At 38.1% G+C, this 19816-nt stretch overlaps 2 protein-coding genes and 2 long non-coding RNA genes across 4 annotated transcripts; 3 read left to right on the top strand and 1 right to left on the bottom strand.

The window, feature by feature from the left end:
* Positions 1–9680: 9680 nt before the first annotated feature.
* On the top strand, positions 9681–10937 carry LOC124203474 (uncharacterized protein C3orf38 homolog). Its single transcript, XM_046600149.1, has 3 exons — positions 9681–9868; positions 9940–10358; positions 10449–10937. The coding sequence occupies exons 1-3, from the start codon at positions 9751–9753 to the stop codon at positions 10746–10748; spliced, it is 837 nt and encodes a 278-aa protein (XP_046456105.1). The 5' UTR covers positions 9681–9750; the 3' UTR covers positions 10749–10937.
* Positions 10938–11405: 468 nt separating this feature from the next.
* Positions 11406–12199, top strand: LOC124203450. The gene is made up of 3 exons (XM_046600124.1): positions 11406–11525; positions 11588–11947; positions 12029–12199. The coding sequence occupies exons 1-3, from the start codon at positions 11436–11438 to the stop codon at positions 12161–12163; spliced, it is 585 nt and encodes a 194-aa protein (XP_046456080.1). The 5' UTR covers positions 11406–11435; the 3' UTR covers positions 12164–12199.
* Positions 12200–16861: 4662 nt separating this feature from the next.
* On the top strand, positions 16862–17589 carry LOC124204132. The gene is made up of 2 exons (XR_006878759.1): positions 16862–16967; positions 17283–17589. It is a non-coding gene; the product is annotated as an uncharacterized LOC124204132 (long non-coding RNA).
* On the bottom strand, positions 17374–18130 carry LOC124204131. The gene is made up of 2 exons (XR_006878758.1): positions 18015–18130; positions 17374–17935 (listed from the first exon to the last, which is right to left on the bottom strand). It is a non-coding gene; the product is annotated as an uncharacterized LOC124204131 (long non-coding RNA).
* Between the last annotated feature and the right edge of the window lie 1686 nt (positions 18131–19816).

The raw sequence follows: 19816 nt of genomic DNA, 5'->3' as shown, positions 1-19816 counted from the left end.
AGGCCGGCAGTAACCCAGAAGGAAAAATAAAATAAAATAAAATTTTAAAAAAGGCAGCTGTTATAGATATTTCTCTTATGGACTTGCACCGCCAGCAGAAAGACGGTTGCTCACGCGTTCAACCGCCTTTTTTTTTCCTACTATATTTCTTTTTTTTTTTTTTTCATTTCCTTCTGGTCGGCCGTCGTCCTCAATCGGCTCATCAGACAACATTTTTTTTCGCCTGTTGAACAGCATCACGACATTTTTTTTCGTACTTTATAGGAAGAGAAACTATAGTAGAGTACTTGATGGAATTTTTGCAATTACAAAAATTTCAATTAAAAGATCGTCACAGCCAAACGGAAATGATTACATTTCTGGTTAAGAAAAGACACCGGACCGTTGACTGTAATAAAAGAAGTGAGAAAAAACAAACAAATGAAAAAAAAAAATGAAAAAGGAAATAACACCAGCGGAGAACCAAGGAGTTTCCATTGGAGTTTCAGTTCACGGCGCAGAGGAACGCGATCCCGTTATCGGTCGGTCCGGACAGTCGAGCGCTGCTCTCGGCTGCTCTACGATGAGTCTCATCTATTTTCGAACCAAATTAAATTTACTGTACTTCGAACATAAGAACGAAAAGACAAGAGAGAGGTTGTCTATCCATCTTGTATTATTCCACCTTGTAATAGACAGTGAGAGACCCGCTTGGACGGGGTTGGTTAATATCTTCTACCGTTGCTCGACACGCACACAAATGCCCCCCCAATGTCCTGCATCATCAAAGGTAATCGAGTACGCGGATGTAATCAGACTAATAATAATAATAACCTAGCAGAAAAATAAGTAGCGCATGCAGCCGATTGTTATATTAGATGTCGGATGGATCTCAATTTTGGCGCATCTAAAAATGAAGTACAACCGAAGACTTTTTCAGCTGCCAAATGTCTAGTTGTTTAGTGGACATTGTTGATACGGTGCCCGAATTGAATGATCTAGACTAGATGATTTATGCAGCCAAGAATGTCACGGTCAACGAGCTCTTGGCCCAACCTGTTGCCGCAACTCAATTTGATGCTGACCGATGCGTTCGCTCGCTCTCACCTTAACAAACTTTTTGGCGATGCGCATCATCCTCATCCCAGCCGGTTTCCTCTCCGTTCGACATCTACGGCATATAATGACGCACTTTATTTCATTACACCGAAATAAGTCTACGTTTAGTATAATGGCTTTTCTTGGACGGACGTTGATGATGGACCCCAACCGACAGCAGATGATCTCTCCGCCATGTTCTCCAGCTAAGAAACGAGAAATATAGCTTCTTCTTCTTCTTCTTTATTTTATTATAAGACAAAGCCTACGAGCAAGATTGGCCAAGACACCATCAGGTTGGTTGGTTGCTCATCCTCTGTAAAGCTGGTGGCTTCTCTCCTTGTGTCGATTTGCTGATGCTGGCCATCAGCAGACAGACAGACAGACTGTTGCTGGCCGAGAACCGGTGTGTGCGCAGCAGTATAGGAGCGACGACGAGCCGGGGCAGCGAACTTGATTCTCTACATATATTCTGGCTTTGCTCCCGTGTAACAAACGACCGGCTAGCTAGCGCTAATAACACGGCATCGTCCGCCCTTGCTGCGCATCCAGCAAAATATACACACGAGAACCCCAAGCCATTGGACATGTATAGCCTGTCTTCGCATCGATATTCCCTTTGGCTAATAATAACCCAAACTTTTTATGGAAAAAAAGAATAGACAAACGAATAAATGAGGACTCGTTTTAGTTTTAGTTTTTTTTTTTTAGTTTCTTGCCCGGCGTCCCTTTATTTTGTTGACTCTAAACATCGGGCGACAGCTCAGCGGAAAGTCGTGGCTTTTGTCTTTTTATCGGGAGAAACAATCGAGAGTAACTGAAATAAATTGAGCGTGAAAATCGTCCGTAGAAAATATAAGATCACGAACGACCATTTTGTGACAGCTCTCGAGCATCGACAGGTCTTCTCGTGATTGTCTTGCTGCTGGCTGCATCGATTCAGGTGTATTGAACTCTTCCCCCCCCCCCATTTTGAACGGGAATTACCGGCAAAGAGTGATATAGAGAGAGGAGACCCGCGATGGACGTCATTCGTGACATCACAGGCTTCACAGCAGATGCACTGCAGATAAAGAATATTATGACAAACGAATGTAGAATAAGAATCTAAGGCTCTTATAATGTCGCTGTTCTATCTCTTCTTCTTCTTTGATTTGTCTTCCACTTTGGGTTTTCTTCTCCTTTTTGATTCATTCCTCTTCTTTCTCCCTTTTCTCCACACGACCAGCACCGAATACCCATCGCCCCCCACAACTTCTTCTTTTTTTTTCCGAAAGAATCTATTCTTTTTTTTGATATTTTCTCTTCCTTATTCCTTCTTTTCTCCACCATTCGCTCACTCACTCAATGGTGTGGGACTCGTCTTTCTCTTCTCCTTCTTCTTCTTCTTCTCCCTGTTGGCGGCACCAAAAACTCTCCGGGTTCTCGGGCGGGTTCACTGGGGCAATGCCCGACGAGTTTTTGGGCACCGTCATACTACTCAGCTATCAGATATATCTCCTATAGCTATAATATACATACACTCGGGCACAAAATCCCGACAAAATCAAGCTTAAACAGGCAGCAGAAGCTTCAATAGAGCTCTGCCTATTTTTTCGTTCACTCCATTTTGTTCCATCGTCATTCGTCTGGAAATGTATAATTTATCAAACACTTTTGATCCATTTCTGTTTATTGGATACCGTTGGATCTTTCTCATTCAATTTCAACTCGTCCAGAATGAACTGACGAATTCGATGAATTTCTTTTGAGGTACAGGAGTGAGCATCCGCGATCTGGAAAATATGTTTTTTTTAAAAAAAGGGAAAATAGAATTAAAGTCGGCGCTGGAAAGAAGTAAAGAAGAAAAAAAGAGTTGAATGAATGTTCTCTAGGCGAAGCGAACGTGCCAAAGTATAACGCGGAAGTGGATGCTCTGCTATATAGCCGCCGCTTCGTTCGCTCGCTTCAGGTCAATGGCGTCCGCTTTTTTTCTTCTTTTTCTTTTTCTTTTTCTTAGCTCTTTCCTGCTTACATATACAGACGAAAAAACAAAAATTTCCAACAGCCTAGACAGCCAAAAAGCCGGCAGGTTGTTGCGTGCATCAGGGCACTTGTTTTATTTTTATATTTTTTTCCTTTTTTTGCTGTTTCAGTCGGTTACGTTCGTTCGTTCGCCGCGCGATGTGCTCGCGGCTATCCCGGGACGTTGCGCTTGTTCTCTGTAGGTCACAGTCGTGATGCAATTTTCGCTCTGCCTTCTGCCTTTTGTGCTGTTTTTTTTTTATTTGATATTCCTCCTTTTTCTTCTTTCTCTCTCTTCTCTTTCCTTTTGATTCTTTATTTGCCCATTATTGCTATTACCCCGTTTCTTTTTCCTTCTCTTCTTCTTCTTCTCTCTCGACGACTCTCGAGACTCGCATTTCTTTTGAGTCGCTTTTTTTTCCGTGCCGACCGCAATGCTGTGAGCTGCTCTTTTCTCCTGGAAGCGCACGACCAAGAAAAACCATCGGCGGCCACCCGGAGTCCCGAAGCCGCACACGAAAGAAACAAAAAAATTAATAAAAGGAAAGAAATAAAAATGTTGTTTTTTGTTTTTTTCTTTTTTTGGTTTGAAATGTCGCATGTTTATAATATGTTGTTGTATTTACAGTATTACCAGTGGGTACACAGCATTTACAGGTACATAAAAAGGTGACATTTCCGCGTGCTGGGCGGCTCGCGCTAGAAAAAAACCCGCTCGTCATTTTTTGTTTTCTGGACGTCAAAATGAAATTGGGAAAAAACTTTTTTTTTCGGACGCATTTCGTATGTGTCGAGTTGGTCGCTATCGAGGTCAGGAGAGACGCAGATGTAGCCGCGGCATACTGTGTGCCAATATAATAGACCATTCTTCCCCGCGATGCAAAAGTGGGGAACAAAAACCGACGTCATCGCGCGGGATCTCGTCATTCTGCCCCCTGGCCTATCGCGAAAGTTTTTTCGCAATTTCCCGATCTGTGCCAGTAGGTTGGCATAGCTCCTACAAATAATTGGATATGTTTCCGCTGAATATTATCGGCACTATAACTCCGCTTGCAACCATCAATGCGATCTGGAAATGAGTCACGCCTGATATACCTAAGTACGGACTATAGTAGAATTTATAAAAGGCCACCACCAACTGTTTCGACACTCACGCGACCACCGGTTGCGCGCTCTGTGTGTCGCAATTAAAAGAAAGTTTGACATTCTAGGATTATTTTTTGGCCTGCTTCTTTTTAAGGATATAGTATGTAGACGTGTGGGACGTATAAATATACGACTGCGTTACCATTTAGGGAAACTGTAACAAGTTCTATATAGTCTTTATGGTAGACATTTCCCCGGGTGGATTTCTAATTTCTTCTTCGTTGCTTTTTTACTATTATTGCGCGGTGCTAAAATTGTAGACGCGAAAAAAAACACAAAAAAACGTCGTGAATGAAGGACGAGTGTCACAAGTTTCCCTGGTCGAACGCGTAACAAGTTTTCTTTTTCTTCTTTTTGTTAAATTACGTTGAATGAGGAAAGAGCCGAGTGACACTTTCTCCTGCCGAGGGGTCGAAGACCTCCGCATTGAGGGGGTCGTGGGCCATCATCCAATGCGGATACAAATCGTCGCTCCACGCAACGGGCGGTCCCACCAACACACACAGCACAAACGTATATATAATAAAACTTGTAATGCACGTAAGCCATCGGCTGAGAGAGGCTAAAAAAGATAAGAAAGTTCCCCCCTTTTTATTTTTTGTTATTTATTTTTGGCAAAGAAATTCCTCGCAGCAGAGGTCCTCCCTGGATGTTACGGACGATGGCAATCGGCGCCAGCCAATGGAGGGGCCCTCTGCATACAGTGTGAAGATAATGTGGCGTTGGAGTCTGAAATTCATTTCCGTGATTATTATTTACTATATGTACGTGAAGGAATTCGATCGATCAGTCGGTGGGAGTAGAAGACAACAAAACGGACGGGGTAAACCTCAAAAGTGACTTAACTCGAAATAGAATCAAACCGGCCAGGAGAAAATATAAAATAAAAGATAAAATAAAAGATAATGACGAACGAATGGACGGACGGACGGCGGGTCTTGTATAGTCACAGTCTTGTACAACAGTGTATTACATTCCCCCCTCTAGACTTATTATATTCTTGCCCTTTTATAGTATTATATATGCTGTCGAATAATAAGAAAAAGAAGAAGAAAAAGAAAAAGAGGGAGAAATAGAACCCCGAGAAAACCAGGAGGGTATCCGCGTCGCTGCTACAGGAAGAAGAAAGGAAGAAAAAATAAAAAATAAAATAAAAGGAAAAGGTAAAAATTGTGGCAATGACCGACTGTGACCCCCACGTGCGAACGCCTCCAGCGAACTAGGACGTACCTTGCTTTTTTTCTTCTTGTATATTTCTTTTTTTTTTCGTCCTTAATATTTGTGTGGTGTATTCTTTCTCTACACTAGAGTTATTTTATTATTAATTTTCTATTTTTTTTAAAGAAAAAGCTAATCGCGATTCCTTCCGCGCCTTATGTATATTGACAGTCCCACCTCCTGACTTGTGTGTAATCAAGAATTATTGATAGGCATTGAGTCAGCTTCGTGTCAAACTATTCAACTCTATTCGCCGGTTCAATTATATGGGTCTACTCCAGTTATATCCTACTCTTTTTTTCCGGATTTCCAAGACCCCGGAAAAGGAAATGAATGGAAGGTTTGACCCGGGTCCGTGGAGGGTCATCAACGCTTGGGGACTTAGGATATCCATCTAAATCCCATTGTACAGCATATACAATAAATCGAACATAGCTATATCATATTTTACAATGAGAATTGATTGAACGCTCAATTTTGTCTTTTCTTTTTTTCTACCGGAGGGATTTCATTTCTTTTGATGTTTTTTGGTGGCCAAAAGAAATGTAGCGAAGAAAAAGTCTTTGTTGGATTTTTGTCGTCTTCTTCTTTTTTCTTTCACCGCCAAGCTGCAAAGTGGCTACATTCTAGGCTGTTGGATTGGCCCGCTCCTATTTCATTCCCTTTCACCCCCGCTTTTGATACACGTAAATACTTTGGGTCGACATGAAATGAAAGTGTCTTTTCTCCATGTATTGATATTCTCATGGGCTATCCGCCACCACGATGTATAGCGCTACACAAAAGACTTGTAGGTGGGTTGTCTCTTTTCTTCTTCTCCGGTCACCAGACGACGAAAAATTAAAAAAAGGTTTTTTTTTTCTTTCATATTTTTGAGCTTCTTTGAGTTGGAGGTGAAAGGAAAGAGCCTCTAATGCCGAGAAAGCAGTGCGCCTATATTAAAGAGAGAGCAAATCAGTTCACTCGAGGAAATGAAAGTGAAACGGAGCAGAGGAGACAATCCAATCCGATTGGGCCGCCTCTTCTTCTTCCCTCTTCTTTTCTCCGTTGGCATTTTTTATTTTCGTCCACCTCCTTCCTTGTGTGTCTCTTGAACTCCCACCCATTTCATATTTGACGGTGTTGTCTATATAGTCTGGTTTACATTCACCACCATGTGTGTGCTGTGTACAGCCCATCTTCCAAGTCTATCCTACCCCGGAAGCAACAGCATGTCCATATAGAAGTAAAAAGTGTCATCAAAGAGAGTCGACTCTTGTAGTACTCCCCCTCAATCCTCCTTTTCTACCTCCCCCCTGTCGGTCTGCTGTGTGCTGGTCGCCCCCCTTTTTTTGCCCTCTCTCAGCTTGTATGGGTTTAGTCTGTTTCACCTAGAAATATACATATTTATATAGGGTAGACGACTATATAGTTCTTCTTCTTTTTTGAAGAAGAAGAAGAAGAAGAATTACCACCCACCCTCAAGTTATTGTCTCTTTCTCTTTTATAGCCGTTTGCTCGTGTCTGTGTGCTCCGTCGTCTAGTTTTCACTTTCCAGCAGTTGGGCGGTGGGGGTCTCTTCACAATCCGACAGAACAAAAAGAAAAATGAACTATAGACAAGAGAAAAATGCAAATCTCTGGCCACCCCATCTTCTTTTTTCCACCATTTCCATTATAGACGAATCAAAAAACACTTGAACGGCCAGGGGAAAAAAAGAAGAAGAAGAAAAAAGAAATAAGGAAGAAGGAGAGAGAAGAAAAAAAAACGTGGAGAAAATACCTGACATTGTTATCCGGGAGTCCTCACACAATTTTCCCCGTGCACAGCAGCAGCAGCAGCAGCACAACGGTTACATATAATATATATATATATATACCTACCTATACGTTGGAGTATTTCAGAACCCATGGATAAGGTGAATGACCGACACAACCGAGTCCTTTTTTTTCTTTTCTTTTTCTTTTTTTCCTTTTTTCCATGGTCTTGTTCTTTTTTACTTTTCTTCCCCTCGTCTGATTTCCCCCCCCCCCCCCCACGAAAAATCCCCTCTCTTCTCACTCTCGCTCCAATATTTTATACATATACATTAGATTTATATCACATATGTTAATTTTTCAAATGTGATTGGCTTTAATGCTGCTGCCACAGACTCACACTCACACAGGTACATATATGTATATTCCACCAAACGTTTGTGGATATAAATAATAGAGTCGAATCGATGTATCTGTGTAAACAGATACATCCCCCAGCAAATTGGGATGGTTTGGTGGGGTAAAGATAACTATACAACTCATTTGTTTCGTCTTCTATTTCAACTTGGACTGACCTTCGTCCCCTTGGTCAGCCAGTATAATCACACCTGCTGTTGAGAGAGACAAACTTGGGCGATTGACCTCTTGGATAGACACCACCCAAGTCCACCCCTATATTCTCCCCCCTACCTCGACCAAAGGTAAAAAAGTCATTTCGGGTTGTTACCGCGCTTCGACTCTTATGATGTGAACCCGGAGAAATAATATCGGCGAGATGAGTGTATAGTGTATACGTGTGTGTTTAAATTCCCCCCTCCCTCATCACGCCCATCTAACATAACAAGCCGCAATTCTTCTTTTTCATCCTGCCATTTTCTTTTGGTTTGTTTGTTTTTTCTTTGAGTTTGGCTGAACATTATTTGTCAATTATTTTTTAAAATTGTTTAGGGTTTGTTTTGTTTTTTTTGGCGCTGGCCAAGGATATGGGGTGGATTTCGCTCGTCAGTCCGACGACGAAAGCAATTTCGTTAAAGGAAAAGGAAAGAAAATGGATCGACTGATTGACCAGGGCGCGGAAATGTAGACAAAAACGACAGCCGCGTCCCCGAGTTCATTCAACCCGCGCCCGTTAACTGTAGAACCGAGCACAATAAGGTGGGTCCCCCCTCCAATGATTATCTAGCTGTACAGTGTACATACGTATTATGTACACAATGCATCAAAGAATATATACCTATCTAGTTATATTATACACATTTTTTTTGTAGTAGACAATATGAAACATTTTTTTCGATTTCATTCTTTCACCGTTTTATTATTTTTAATTTTTCTTTAGTTATAATGTATAAAATTTGATTTATTTACGCCTATAGAATTTCTTTTCCGGACAGGTGCCCAAATATTTTTTTTTTTTTTTCGATTCCGTCGGTCGGTGAGCACGTAACAAACGCCATGAAGAGAAACGAAATATGAAGAGAAGGAGCAGAAGCAACAGCAGCAGCAGCAGCAACGGCTGTGCATCAGCAGGGAAATAGAAAACCCCATTCAGATCGAATCGGATCTACTGGCCCGTGTATATACTTTATATATCTACATGCCCTGTGCGCGTGTATATATACCAACACTGTTGAACGGCCAGGGTGAATGACCGACCCAGAACTTGACGCGCTCTTTTTCTTCTTCTTTTCTTTTCTTTTCTTTTTTTAAATTCAATTTCAGTTCTTCTTCTTTATTTTTCCCCCTCTTTTTTTATTATGTATTTCACGAATCCCAACCTACACCTGAAGAGAAATTTCCCCATTTTTTTTTGCAGGTTCTTGCCGCCAATTTCCTTTTTGTGACAACAGCCCCAATTTGACAAAAAAAAAAAAATTATTTTATGCCAAATAGAAAAAAGTGTTGTTTAATTCCTTGTCGGTGTGGTTATCTTATTTTAGTCACTGATATTTAGAAAAATTGTTTTTCTGGGTTGTATGGATGTTTGGCCGTGACTTATATTGGTTCTGTCGACCGACATATTTATACATGTCCGGTGTGTGTACACCCTTTTTGGTGGAGAGGCCAGCGCAGTCCGTCTTAAAATGGGTTATAAATACATAAAAGACGGGCAGATATTATTCAACGCTTCGATAGGAATATTTTTCCAATGGGAGAGATGGCACATTCATTGGCGAGACGATGAGAATATAAAAGAAAGCCTACCGTCGTCCACATAGGCTCGCGGATGAAACGAGTAAATTCGGCGGTCTTGTTTTGCTCGCATCGTAAAAATTGATGGAAAGAAAACGGCACGCCATTTTACTGTAGGCTATACGTTCTTTTTCCGACTGTAATCAAAATAAAAGAGAGATAGTACTTTTGGCGACTGAGTTATATATACAGGCAATTCCCTTTTTTTTTTTTTTCAGCGAGGCCTGGCGAGGCGAATTTTTATGGCACGCCGCAAACCAAACGCATCTTCAATTGATGCGCTTGGAAATTGCAAAGCCGGCCAGAAGAGGCTTCTCTGTTGGTACCTGTTGTTTACTATTATGGTTTCCTGGGGTTCACTTCGAGTGGCGTGAAGAAAATGCTGCCTGGTGAAATCACTGGAATTAGGGATTTGCTTTCGAGATTGGAAAATGATGTCGTGTACGCCTTGGCCGACACAGCCACGAAACGAGCACTCGCTTTCACTTCAGTCAATGGTTGGCATCCTTTTTTTTTTTTACTACAAGGAAATCTATTTTTAGTCATATGAATCTATTTTCCATTGCAGATGCCATCGATGCAATTATACTTCATTCAGAGTCTGCCTTCTGGTTCTTGAATCGCAAAAAGTTAACCAGAGCTATTCTGTTTGAGTATCTCAATGCGAGGAAAATACCCATCAGTGGACAAGCTGAGAAAGCTGCTCTCATCACTCGAACACTAGAGCTTTGGAATTCTGAACCACAACAGATTGCTGCTGTTGTGTCACCCACAACTGTTTCCACCAGTCATCAAGAACCTACACCTTCGACACCAGAAATGGGTCTCCAATTCACCAAATGGTTTTATGAATTGCTCTTTGCAGTTCACAAGCAGTCTGCCATTGGTACACAATTATCTGAGCAGTTTTGGAGAGATGCTAGACTGAAAATCACTTTGAATTCTTCTGCTGCAACTGACTGTCAAGAAATGATAGGCTCAGATGAGGTATATGTTTGATATCATCAGCCACTTGTGCCCAACTTTTGATCAATTTAGTTGTTGGTACAGAATCTGTAAGCATTATTTCTTTGATAGGCTGCCAATCTACTTCAAATGCTGTTGTGCCAACATGGATTTCTTCTTAATCCAAACCTCAGTTCGAACGGAGTTCGAGAAAGAAAGGACCCACATGGAATGGTCATCATAGGAGTTTGCGGAACAGCTCATCAATACGACAATTGTAGTGGGATTTTCGAACAGGTCTTTGGGTTGGTGCAGGATCCTCATCAGGATTTCAAATGGAAAATCAAGTGGTCAGAGCTTAGAATAACTCAAGCTACTGTGAATCGATTGCCGTGTCTCAATGATTTGCCAGAATTACAGGCACTATTGTGACAATTCCATGATATGAAAACCAACCGTTAACGTGTGTCCCTTTATATTTAATTCAAACAGAAAAATGGTATTTCTTACCGATTTAGTGGAACACCTTTTAATTTTTTCCTCCTACTGTAAAGGCGTCTCTGTACAGCTCATCGGTGAAAATTTAAAAATTATTGTAATTACAAATGCTGCTTTTCCTAATAGTGTTTTCAAATCTGATTGCTCTTCTGGTGTTTGTCTTATCCGGTTATGCCATTGCAAGATATTACGCACTTTTGTAATTCTTTATGTATCGCATGATTGGGTTGAATCCAATTAATAGATTCAATGACATCAAGCACCAGTTTTAAATTTAAGGCTTTACAAACTTTGTTCAGGAAATTATTCACAGAAATCAACAATTTTGACACGAATATTTGTAAAGAAGATTCAAACCTAAACTGAATTAAAAAAAAAAAAAACGAAAAATATTTTAAAAAATAATTTAATCAAATTAAATTCGAATCCTGGACTTTAGTGCTTAGTCTGTTCCAGTAATCCAGATTCCAGTGTATGCGGTGTATGTAAAAAAAACATTAAATTTGCCGTCTATTTGATTCTGGTAATTCTGGCAGCGCTGTCATGGTGATTCTTCACGAAATACGAGAAATAGAGCAGCCATAAGGTTTATGTTTTGGTCGTTTTTGTTCAGTTTTGAAAATGGAGCGAAGCACCAACGCCAAGAGAAAGAAAGGAGAACCACCGTTGATACCTCGTGCTGGCATTAATCAAACAACTTTCAGAATATTGGTAATAAAACTAAGATGCTTTGAAATGCTTATTTGCTAAAAAATTATGTTTTGGGTTTTAAGCTTACTGGCCCTGGAGATGTCATACCAGTCCTGGCAAGACACATGAAGAAGTGCTTTAATGAAAAACATAAAATCACTAACTTGAAAATTCACCATGCTGTTTCACTCACTGAAGAAATTGCTTTGAAACTAAGTAGTACTGGTCTTCATGCTGCTGTGCTGTGTATAGATCCCTCAAATTTAATGACAAAGTCACATGTTCGAGAAAATTTAAGATATTTGGATTATAATATAATATCCACTTCAATGTACGTCCTTAACCTTGTCCATCCATTGCCAGTTATACATCAGACTGTGGCTGATACTGTAACGAAGCTGTCCATAACCTACAATACTCATGTTATCCACATTCATTATGAAGTAAGTTAATTGAATGGAAAATATTATAAAGTCACTCTTCCTATTTACTATTTTCTTTTAACATCTATATTTTCTATACAGGATGAAGAGAGTGTAAAGTTTGGATTAGATCGTGTGTGTACAGTAGCTTTACGTGGAGCCAAGTTCATTTATGGCAATGAGCCTCCATTTTTCAACAGCATTGATTTTTCAGAGTTAAAGAACTTGATATATTGACATATTCTTCAGAAAATACAAATATTTTTCTCATAAGTCTATTTGACTCAGTCTAGAACAAAAAGAAATCAAGAACACAATGTAAGCACACAATAAATTTTACAAATGTATGTATAATAATTCTTACAATCTGTTACATTTTTATACGAATATCAATTTTTTAATCCCAAGTTTTTTTAATGGTTGAGTCTATTGCCACGACTTTCCGTCTGCTTTTTCGTTACGCGACGGACCTCACGGTCGGACCTATTGCCATGCCGGTCCGACAGGGCAATAGCCATAGGGGGCTATTGCCCTGTCAGTGTTAATAACCCCATCTAGCGACGGCTATTGCATTTCACATTACGTATGTACAATTTTACCTTGGTCTAGGCTCTAGGCCTATTGCACCCCGCGGAGTTCTTTTTTAAAATTAACTCCGTCACGACTAACGAATCGTGTTAGTGTTATCATGTATGAGTAAAATTATGTGCAAAATTCTTTGTTACAAACTATTATGGATATGATGATTCTTATATCTATGACTGTTATTGAATTCTCAGGTTAGATAACCATAGTAATTGTAAGCGTTTTTTTCATCTCGTTCAGTGCATATAAGTAATCTTGTTTTTGCTCTTCTTGTTCGTAAGATAAAAACATTTTCGGTGGCTCTTAACTTATAAAAATCGAATAGAGAGAGATAGTACACAGCCACGAGTGACGGTAAACACACTCTTTGGTTAAATTAGAAGCAATGTATAGGACGATAGAACTTTATAATTAAAATTCTATAAATTAAACTTTATAAACTAAAAATTTTTAATGACGCATGATACAAAGGTAGATTTCAATGTCACGTGATGTCACGGTATAAGACCGATCCTTAAAAATTCAGTGGGCTTTCCGTTTTGGTAAAAAAGTTTAACTTAAAAACTTTATTTGTTTATCATTACATTAGGCTGTTTAAAAAATTATCGACCCGGTGGAAGAGAAGCATTCAAAAAGTGAAACGATTGAGTGCAACGGGCGTGAACCAGTTTTATTTTTTTAAGTATCAGCCTATCATGATGGCAATATTTCCTATGTTCATGATTTTTTGTTTTGTTATCCTAATGAATTTCCGTTAATTCTCTCAGACGTAAGAGGGTGAACGGTGAACCATGCGCAGCCAGTTCTGCATGAAACGGGAGTCCCGTTGGTCCCATCTTTCTTGTTCGATTCACGCGTAACGTGGGAATCAATCAGCAGAAAAGGGGGAAATGGTGACTCACGTTGCTGGTCGATGTTTATTCAAGGTCGTAAACAACCCCCCGCACCCCATTCTGACTTCTGAGAACTCCGGCTCAACCTTCAGCCAAACAAGGTCAAGGGGGGAGATTGAGGGTGACTCAGTCTGTTGTTGTAAATGAAACCATGTAATTTACATGCTTTAAATGATAACGCATTTGTTTTGTTTACAAAAAACAAAACACAATAAATGCGTTTCCTTTTTCAAGAATATGTTTTACTATATAAACAAGTTTTTAAAACTATTCATCAGAGCAATAGATTGCTCTGCTATTCACCCATAATGATACAAAATTTTATAAAATATCCTCCTGAATTAATAATATTCCCTAGCTTACTTTAATTAAACACAAATTTCAAATTGAGGTTTATGTTATTACGAAAACAAATTTTAAAATAAATTCTGTGATAGCTTTGCAGTTTACAATATAACGTCCCATATTATAACTTACAAGGTCGTTAACTTAATTCTACATAGCATTCATATGGATGGATTCAGAAAGGCTACCATTTTTTTAGACTTTTGTTCTTCATATCATGGTATTTTTATTTTTCTTTTATGAAAAAAAATCGCAAACATCCCTTCCCCTTGCTAACGCGGGTGAGCTGAATTCTAGTTAGCATTCGTTTGGATTCAAACAGGCTACCAAAAGCCGTCACTAGATGGGGGTTTCAGCACTGACAGGGCAATAGCCCTCTATGGCTATTGCCCTGTCGGACCGGCATGGCAATAGATTTCACGGGACCTCACAGTCTATAGACAAGTTCGGGATGCTGAGTTGCACAACCGCAAAATTAGGATCGTGCGCCAACGAGTTTTTGTAACGTTGTGGGGATAGTAGAAAGCGGGTTTTTTATTATTTAAGCATAGAATTACTTATCTAATCTTAGAAATGTTCAGGATTATCGTTGTTTAGAACATTCTGCTTTTTATAGAGTAATTTGAAATGTATAATTCAGCTTAGTTTACCCATTAAAATTAAAGAAAGTCCAAGCCTGGGATGCTGTTTAGTCTTTTCTTGTGTTTTTTGACAGATCTGCTGACAAGTGACAAGCTTAAACACACAAGAAAAGACTAAACAGCATCCCAGGCTTGGACTTTCTTTAATTTTAATGGGTAAACTAAGCTGAATTATACATTTCAAATTACTCTATAAAAAGCAGAATGTTCTAAACAACGATAATCCTGAACATTTCTAAGATTAGATAAGTAATTCTATGCTTAAATAATAAAAAACCCGCTTTCTACTATCCCCACAACGTTACAAAAACTCGTTGGCGCACGATCCTAATTTTGCGGTTGTGCAACTCAGCATCCCGAACTTGTCTATTACCACGAAATAGTTTTCTTGTCAATAAACAACAGATTAACAGATTGTCTATTGCCACGAAAACCTAGCGTCCCTCTCTTTTCTTGGTAATTGTTTTAGTTTTGTCTTTTGCTACGACAATACGACATGCTCCGACATCTTTCGTTACGTTTTATAAGCGTTTGTCTATTGCCACGAAATTTTTTTAAATTTATATTTTTTAAATTTTCTAATTAGGTGCTTACCTAAGTTATTATTGTCATTATTATATCCTTCATTCAAGCCTAGCATTATTGGTATAAGATAGAAAAGCAAGCTTATCAGCTCGCCGCGAAGGGATAGTCGTAAGCCAGTTGAAAACTGTCTTAAATGACAAATTCAGGGCCTATGATTAAGTCGGACTTATTTACAATTCACACTTTCCTTCACAGACTTTTTGGTCTTAAAAGGGGATTTTTCCGTCACAGTTCAATATCCTTGCAAGTCATTTATGTTTAGTTTGCTCAACTCATATTTTCCAATTTTAACAAATAAAGTTCAATAATTGAATTTAAAAATAACCATCTTTTAGTTTAAAAACTGCAAAACTTAAATACAAATCTGCTTATTGCGTCATGGTTGGGTCATCAAAGATTGCGCCATCACGGCGATGCTATGGACATCTGGTGGGGATTTATTTGGTCGGAATATATTCGTAATATTATTTTACTCATGTTTAACCATACATTACGAATATATTTCAATAAAAAATATTCGACGAAAAGGATTCATTATAAACTTAACACGTTTAGTAAATGACAAGCTTACACATGTAGTGGAAACTGGATTTTAAACCTAAGGTGAAAAAGTTGTAGTCGCCACCGCCAGATGTCACTAGCTGTAAAACAATTATTTTAGCAGTTTTTCATTAATTATGGAAAAACTCATTAAGTAAATGAAATTATTTTTTCCTGGTCGCACCACATATTTTTTGTCTAATTTTTAAGACCAAAAAGTCCGAAATCTGTCTTGAAACACCCGAGCTATGGTGCGGGACATACATACATACAGACAAAGTGACATGGTTTTTATTTTTCTGCGTATGCAATTATTAGCTTCGCCCTTCGGGCTCGCAATTATATCTTTCTTTCTTTTAAGTTTGCTTTTCTTCCATCTTTCGTTACGTTTTATAAGCGTTTGTCTATTGCCACGAAATTTTTTTAAATTTATATTTTTTAAATTTTCTAATTAGGTGCTTACCTAAGTTATTATTGTCATTATTATATCCTTCATTCAAGCCTAGAATTATTGGTATAAGATAGAAAAGCAAGCTTATCAGCTCGCCGCGAAGGGATAGTCGTAAGCCAGTTGAAAACTGTCTTAAATGACAAATTCAGGGCCTATGATTAAGTCGGACTTATTCACAATTCACACTTTTCTTCACATACTTTTTGGTATATTTCAATAAAAAATATTCGACAAGAAAGAATTAATTTTAAACTTAACACGTTATTTTAAACTTAAAACGTTAAGTAAATGACAAGCACGTTAAGAATGGAAAGTGGAATTTAAACCTAAGGTGAAAAAGTTGTAGTCGCCACCGCAAGATGTCACCAGTCATTAAGTGAAAAAGTTGTAGTCGCCACCGCAAGATGTCACCAGTCATTAAGCAATTATTTTAACAGTTGTTCATTAATTACGGGAAAACTAATTAAGTAAATGAAATTATTTTTGTTCTGGTCGCACCGCATATTTTTTGTGTAATTTTTAAGACCAAATTGTCCGAAATCTGTCGTAAAACACACGAGTTATGGAGCGTTACATACACACATACATACATACATACAAAGTGACATGGCTTTTTTTTTCTGCGTATGCGGTTATTAGCTTCGTCCTTCGGGCTCGCAATCAAACGAATAGATAATAAAATAAAAATTTGAAAAAATTAATTTGAAAAATAAGAATTATCGACCAAAAATAATTGGCCATCGTGGCTGATCTACTCGGAGGTCGTTTTTTGTATATTTTCTTCTGCGTGCCTGATCCAACAGAAACATTCAATAGACCTCTTGCACCGTGCGGATAGCAGGATTCTTGTAGTCCGACAACGCTGCAATCCGCCATATTGGGAAAACCTCACTCTTTTTTAACACTGTCTCTTATGGAAGTATTTTTTCAAAGTGTTTTTTCTCTTAACTGGATAACAACTTCGACCAAAGAAAAATATTGAAAAATACTACATCATTCAGGTAATCCGTAGCATGTAAGTTTTCCACTATTGAAGTAGTGGAAGTCATATTAATTAAATGTTTTGTACAGGGCATATGGGCATTGTTTACATATGGATTCTTGATTGCTTTCAAGGATATGACGTTAAATATACTGTGGTGTGTTCAATCACATCTAAATTGGAAACTGAAGGCGCTTTGAGCATATAATGGAAAGGCGCCATATAAATACGTACATTATTATTATTACATTATTATGTAGGATCCAAACATGTATAGTTTACTTAAAATTTTTCCACTGAAACACTTGGTAATTGATTTTTCCTTATTATTTAGATTGTCATGTTTGACGAGGTATTGGTGGAAAGTGCTGTAATCCATCTATTCGACCTCTCAAGAAGAACTGGTGGTGTTATTTAAAGCAAGATTCTGTGGCATTCCTTGTTGGATATGTATCGTTTGGATAGTTTATTCATACATAGATTTTTTTGTGTTTCAAATGATTTGTATTTGTTAGCATTATTAAAAATAGAGAATATGGATGCATACAAAAAAAACAATTAGGATGCTTCATCATCGTTGAGAAGTTGCTGTAATCCTTGGATAGTTGAAATGAGTAAGTGAAATTGTTTGCGTCTTTGTTTTAATCTAGCTTCCAATTTCTGACATTCACATTCTGAGGCTTCCAGTACCTGTCGCAATAGAGATAATTTCTCTTGGGTGCTCTTTCGATCAGGCTGTGTTTGAATAATGGCAGCCAAAGCATCATATTCGATTTTATTCCTACGAATCTGTCTTGCTTCTTGCAACTACTTCTTGGTTGCTTCAATGTCTTTTTGAGCTGACACAATTCCTTCTTCGATCTGGTTGTAAAGGTCATCATATAGTGCTAATGCTCTGCAGTGTTCATTTCACAGCACCTCAAGGATTTTGTGGCAGCAAATTCACATTGGGAAATTTGACCGATCATTCTGGCATTAGATGCTTGTCTGTAAAACATAAAAATACATCACATAAGCAAGTATACGGGAAAATTTTACAGAAAGTATAAATTATGTTTTAAATTACCAACTTCGAAAGATAGCGTTCTCTTTTGCCTCGGTTTGCAAACTATCAGAATAGTTGGAGAGGTCGAATAATTGGATTATAGCATTTTCCACCAATACCTCGTCACACATGGCAATCTAAATAATAAGGAAAAATCCATTACCAAGTGTTTCAGTGAATAAATGTTAAAAATTACAAGTAAACTATACATGTTTCTAATCTGAAAAAATATTTAAGACGTTTAGTTTTTTATTTTATTGATACTTAAATCAATATTTTTGTAAAACCCAAATAGCTATCTGATAGCAATTTTATTCTAGTTTAAGTTGGTGTATTTTGTTTTTGTAATGGGTTCCTAAGTATTTAATAATTTAGTTTATTTAATGTTGTTTGGGTTCGGGTTAAACGGGACATGGAAAACGGGGTAAAACAGGTATTGCCAGATCAACGTTATTTCCAGAAAAACGCCCCCTGTCAACAAAAACAAAGGAAAAATGATCGGAAAACTTTTTTGGTAGTATCTCCACTTCTACTTTATAAAATAAATAAAAATTCAGCTTTTCTGAAAGGGAAATGAATTTCCTTTTCACCAGTGCATTATTTAATAAATATAATTAAGCCGTTGCAGAGAAAAACGATGTTCAATTTTACCCCTGGCTCTGTTCCATTTAACCCAAATTTTTTTGTTTTTCGGCATTTTTTCATGTTGGCATTTCATCACATAACTCTTAAACGAATCAACGAAAAAAATTTAAAAAATTACCAAAAATTATGTAAATAAATGCCAGGGAATCACCCCTATACTTTAATTTTTTCGGAATTTGAATTTTTATATAAATGGCAGCGTAAAGAAAAAGATGTCCCACATAGCCCCGGTCTCCCCTACAAGAAGCATTTCTCAAGTTGCACGAACCTATCGCAAATATTGTTGATGAAGTTTTTGATAATACGATTAATGACAAAACAAATTCTGTTTTGCCTAACGACTGTGAAGTGCTAATGTATGAATAACAACAACGATGTGATAAATTAAAGAAAATTTGAGACTTCAAGGGAATTTTATCACTACTTACATTAGCTCCTGTATCATGGACTCAACAGCAAACCTCACACTTTTTCTACGTTTCAATCTCCCAAGTGAAAAGATCCCGTATTCTAAAAAAAGAAAAGGGTATTTTGGCGATTCCTGATAATAAAAAAGGGAGAAAATTATCTCCAGAAGAAGAAGAAATTATGAAGGATTTTTATTTGTCGGATGAAAATTCCCGTGTTCAGCCAGGGATGAATGATTTTGTCTCCATTCGGGAAAATCCCGGTGAAAAAAAGGTGAAAGTGAAAAAACAACTGCTCCTCATAAACATTGACGAATTATATTACAAGTATAAAGAATACTGTGTGAAAAAACTATGTATGAAGTCATGCGGGATATCAAAATGTTTCGCTCTTCGACCTGTGAACGTCATAGAAGTTGGAGCTTCAGGATCCCACAACGTATGTGTTTGTGAAAAACATGAAAATGTTAAATTAATGATTGATTCTATTTGCGGAAACACTGAAGAAAAATATCATATGATGGACAAGATTATATGTGATGTTAAAAACAGTGAATGTATGTTACGTCGTTTAGCTCCTCCTCTCAAAAATTTCGCAAAAAAATGCAGCGAATAAAACGACAGTGGTTCTGCGACATGATAGTGAAAACTAACTTTAGGAATCGATTATGTTCGAATCGTCTTTTGTCAGCGCCTTTTGCGGTTCCACCAAGGCAAACCTTCAGCAGCCCCCCCCCCTCCGTTTCCCAATACACCCGCTGTGTCGCTAAT

The sequence above is a fragment of the Daphnia pulex genome, chromosome 10 (genome assembly GCF_021134715.1).
Source record: "Daphnia pulex isolate KAP4 chromosome 10, ASM2113471v1".
In the NCBI taxonomy this organism is placed as follows: domain Eukaryota; kingdom Metazoa; phylum Arthropoda; class Branchiopoda; order Diplostraca; family Daphniidae; genus Daphnia; species Daphnia pulex.
Note: the sequence above shows the minus strand (reverse complement) of the source record. Positions and strands in the feature narration are given on the sequence as shown.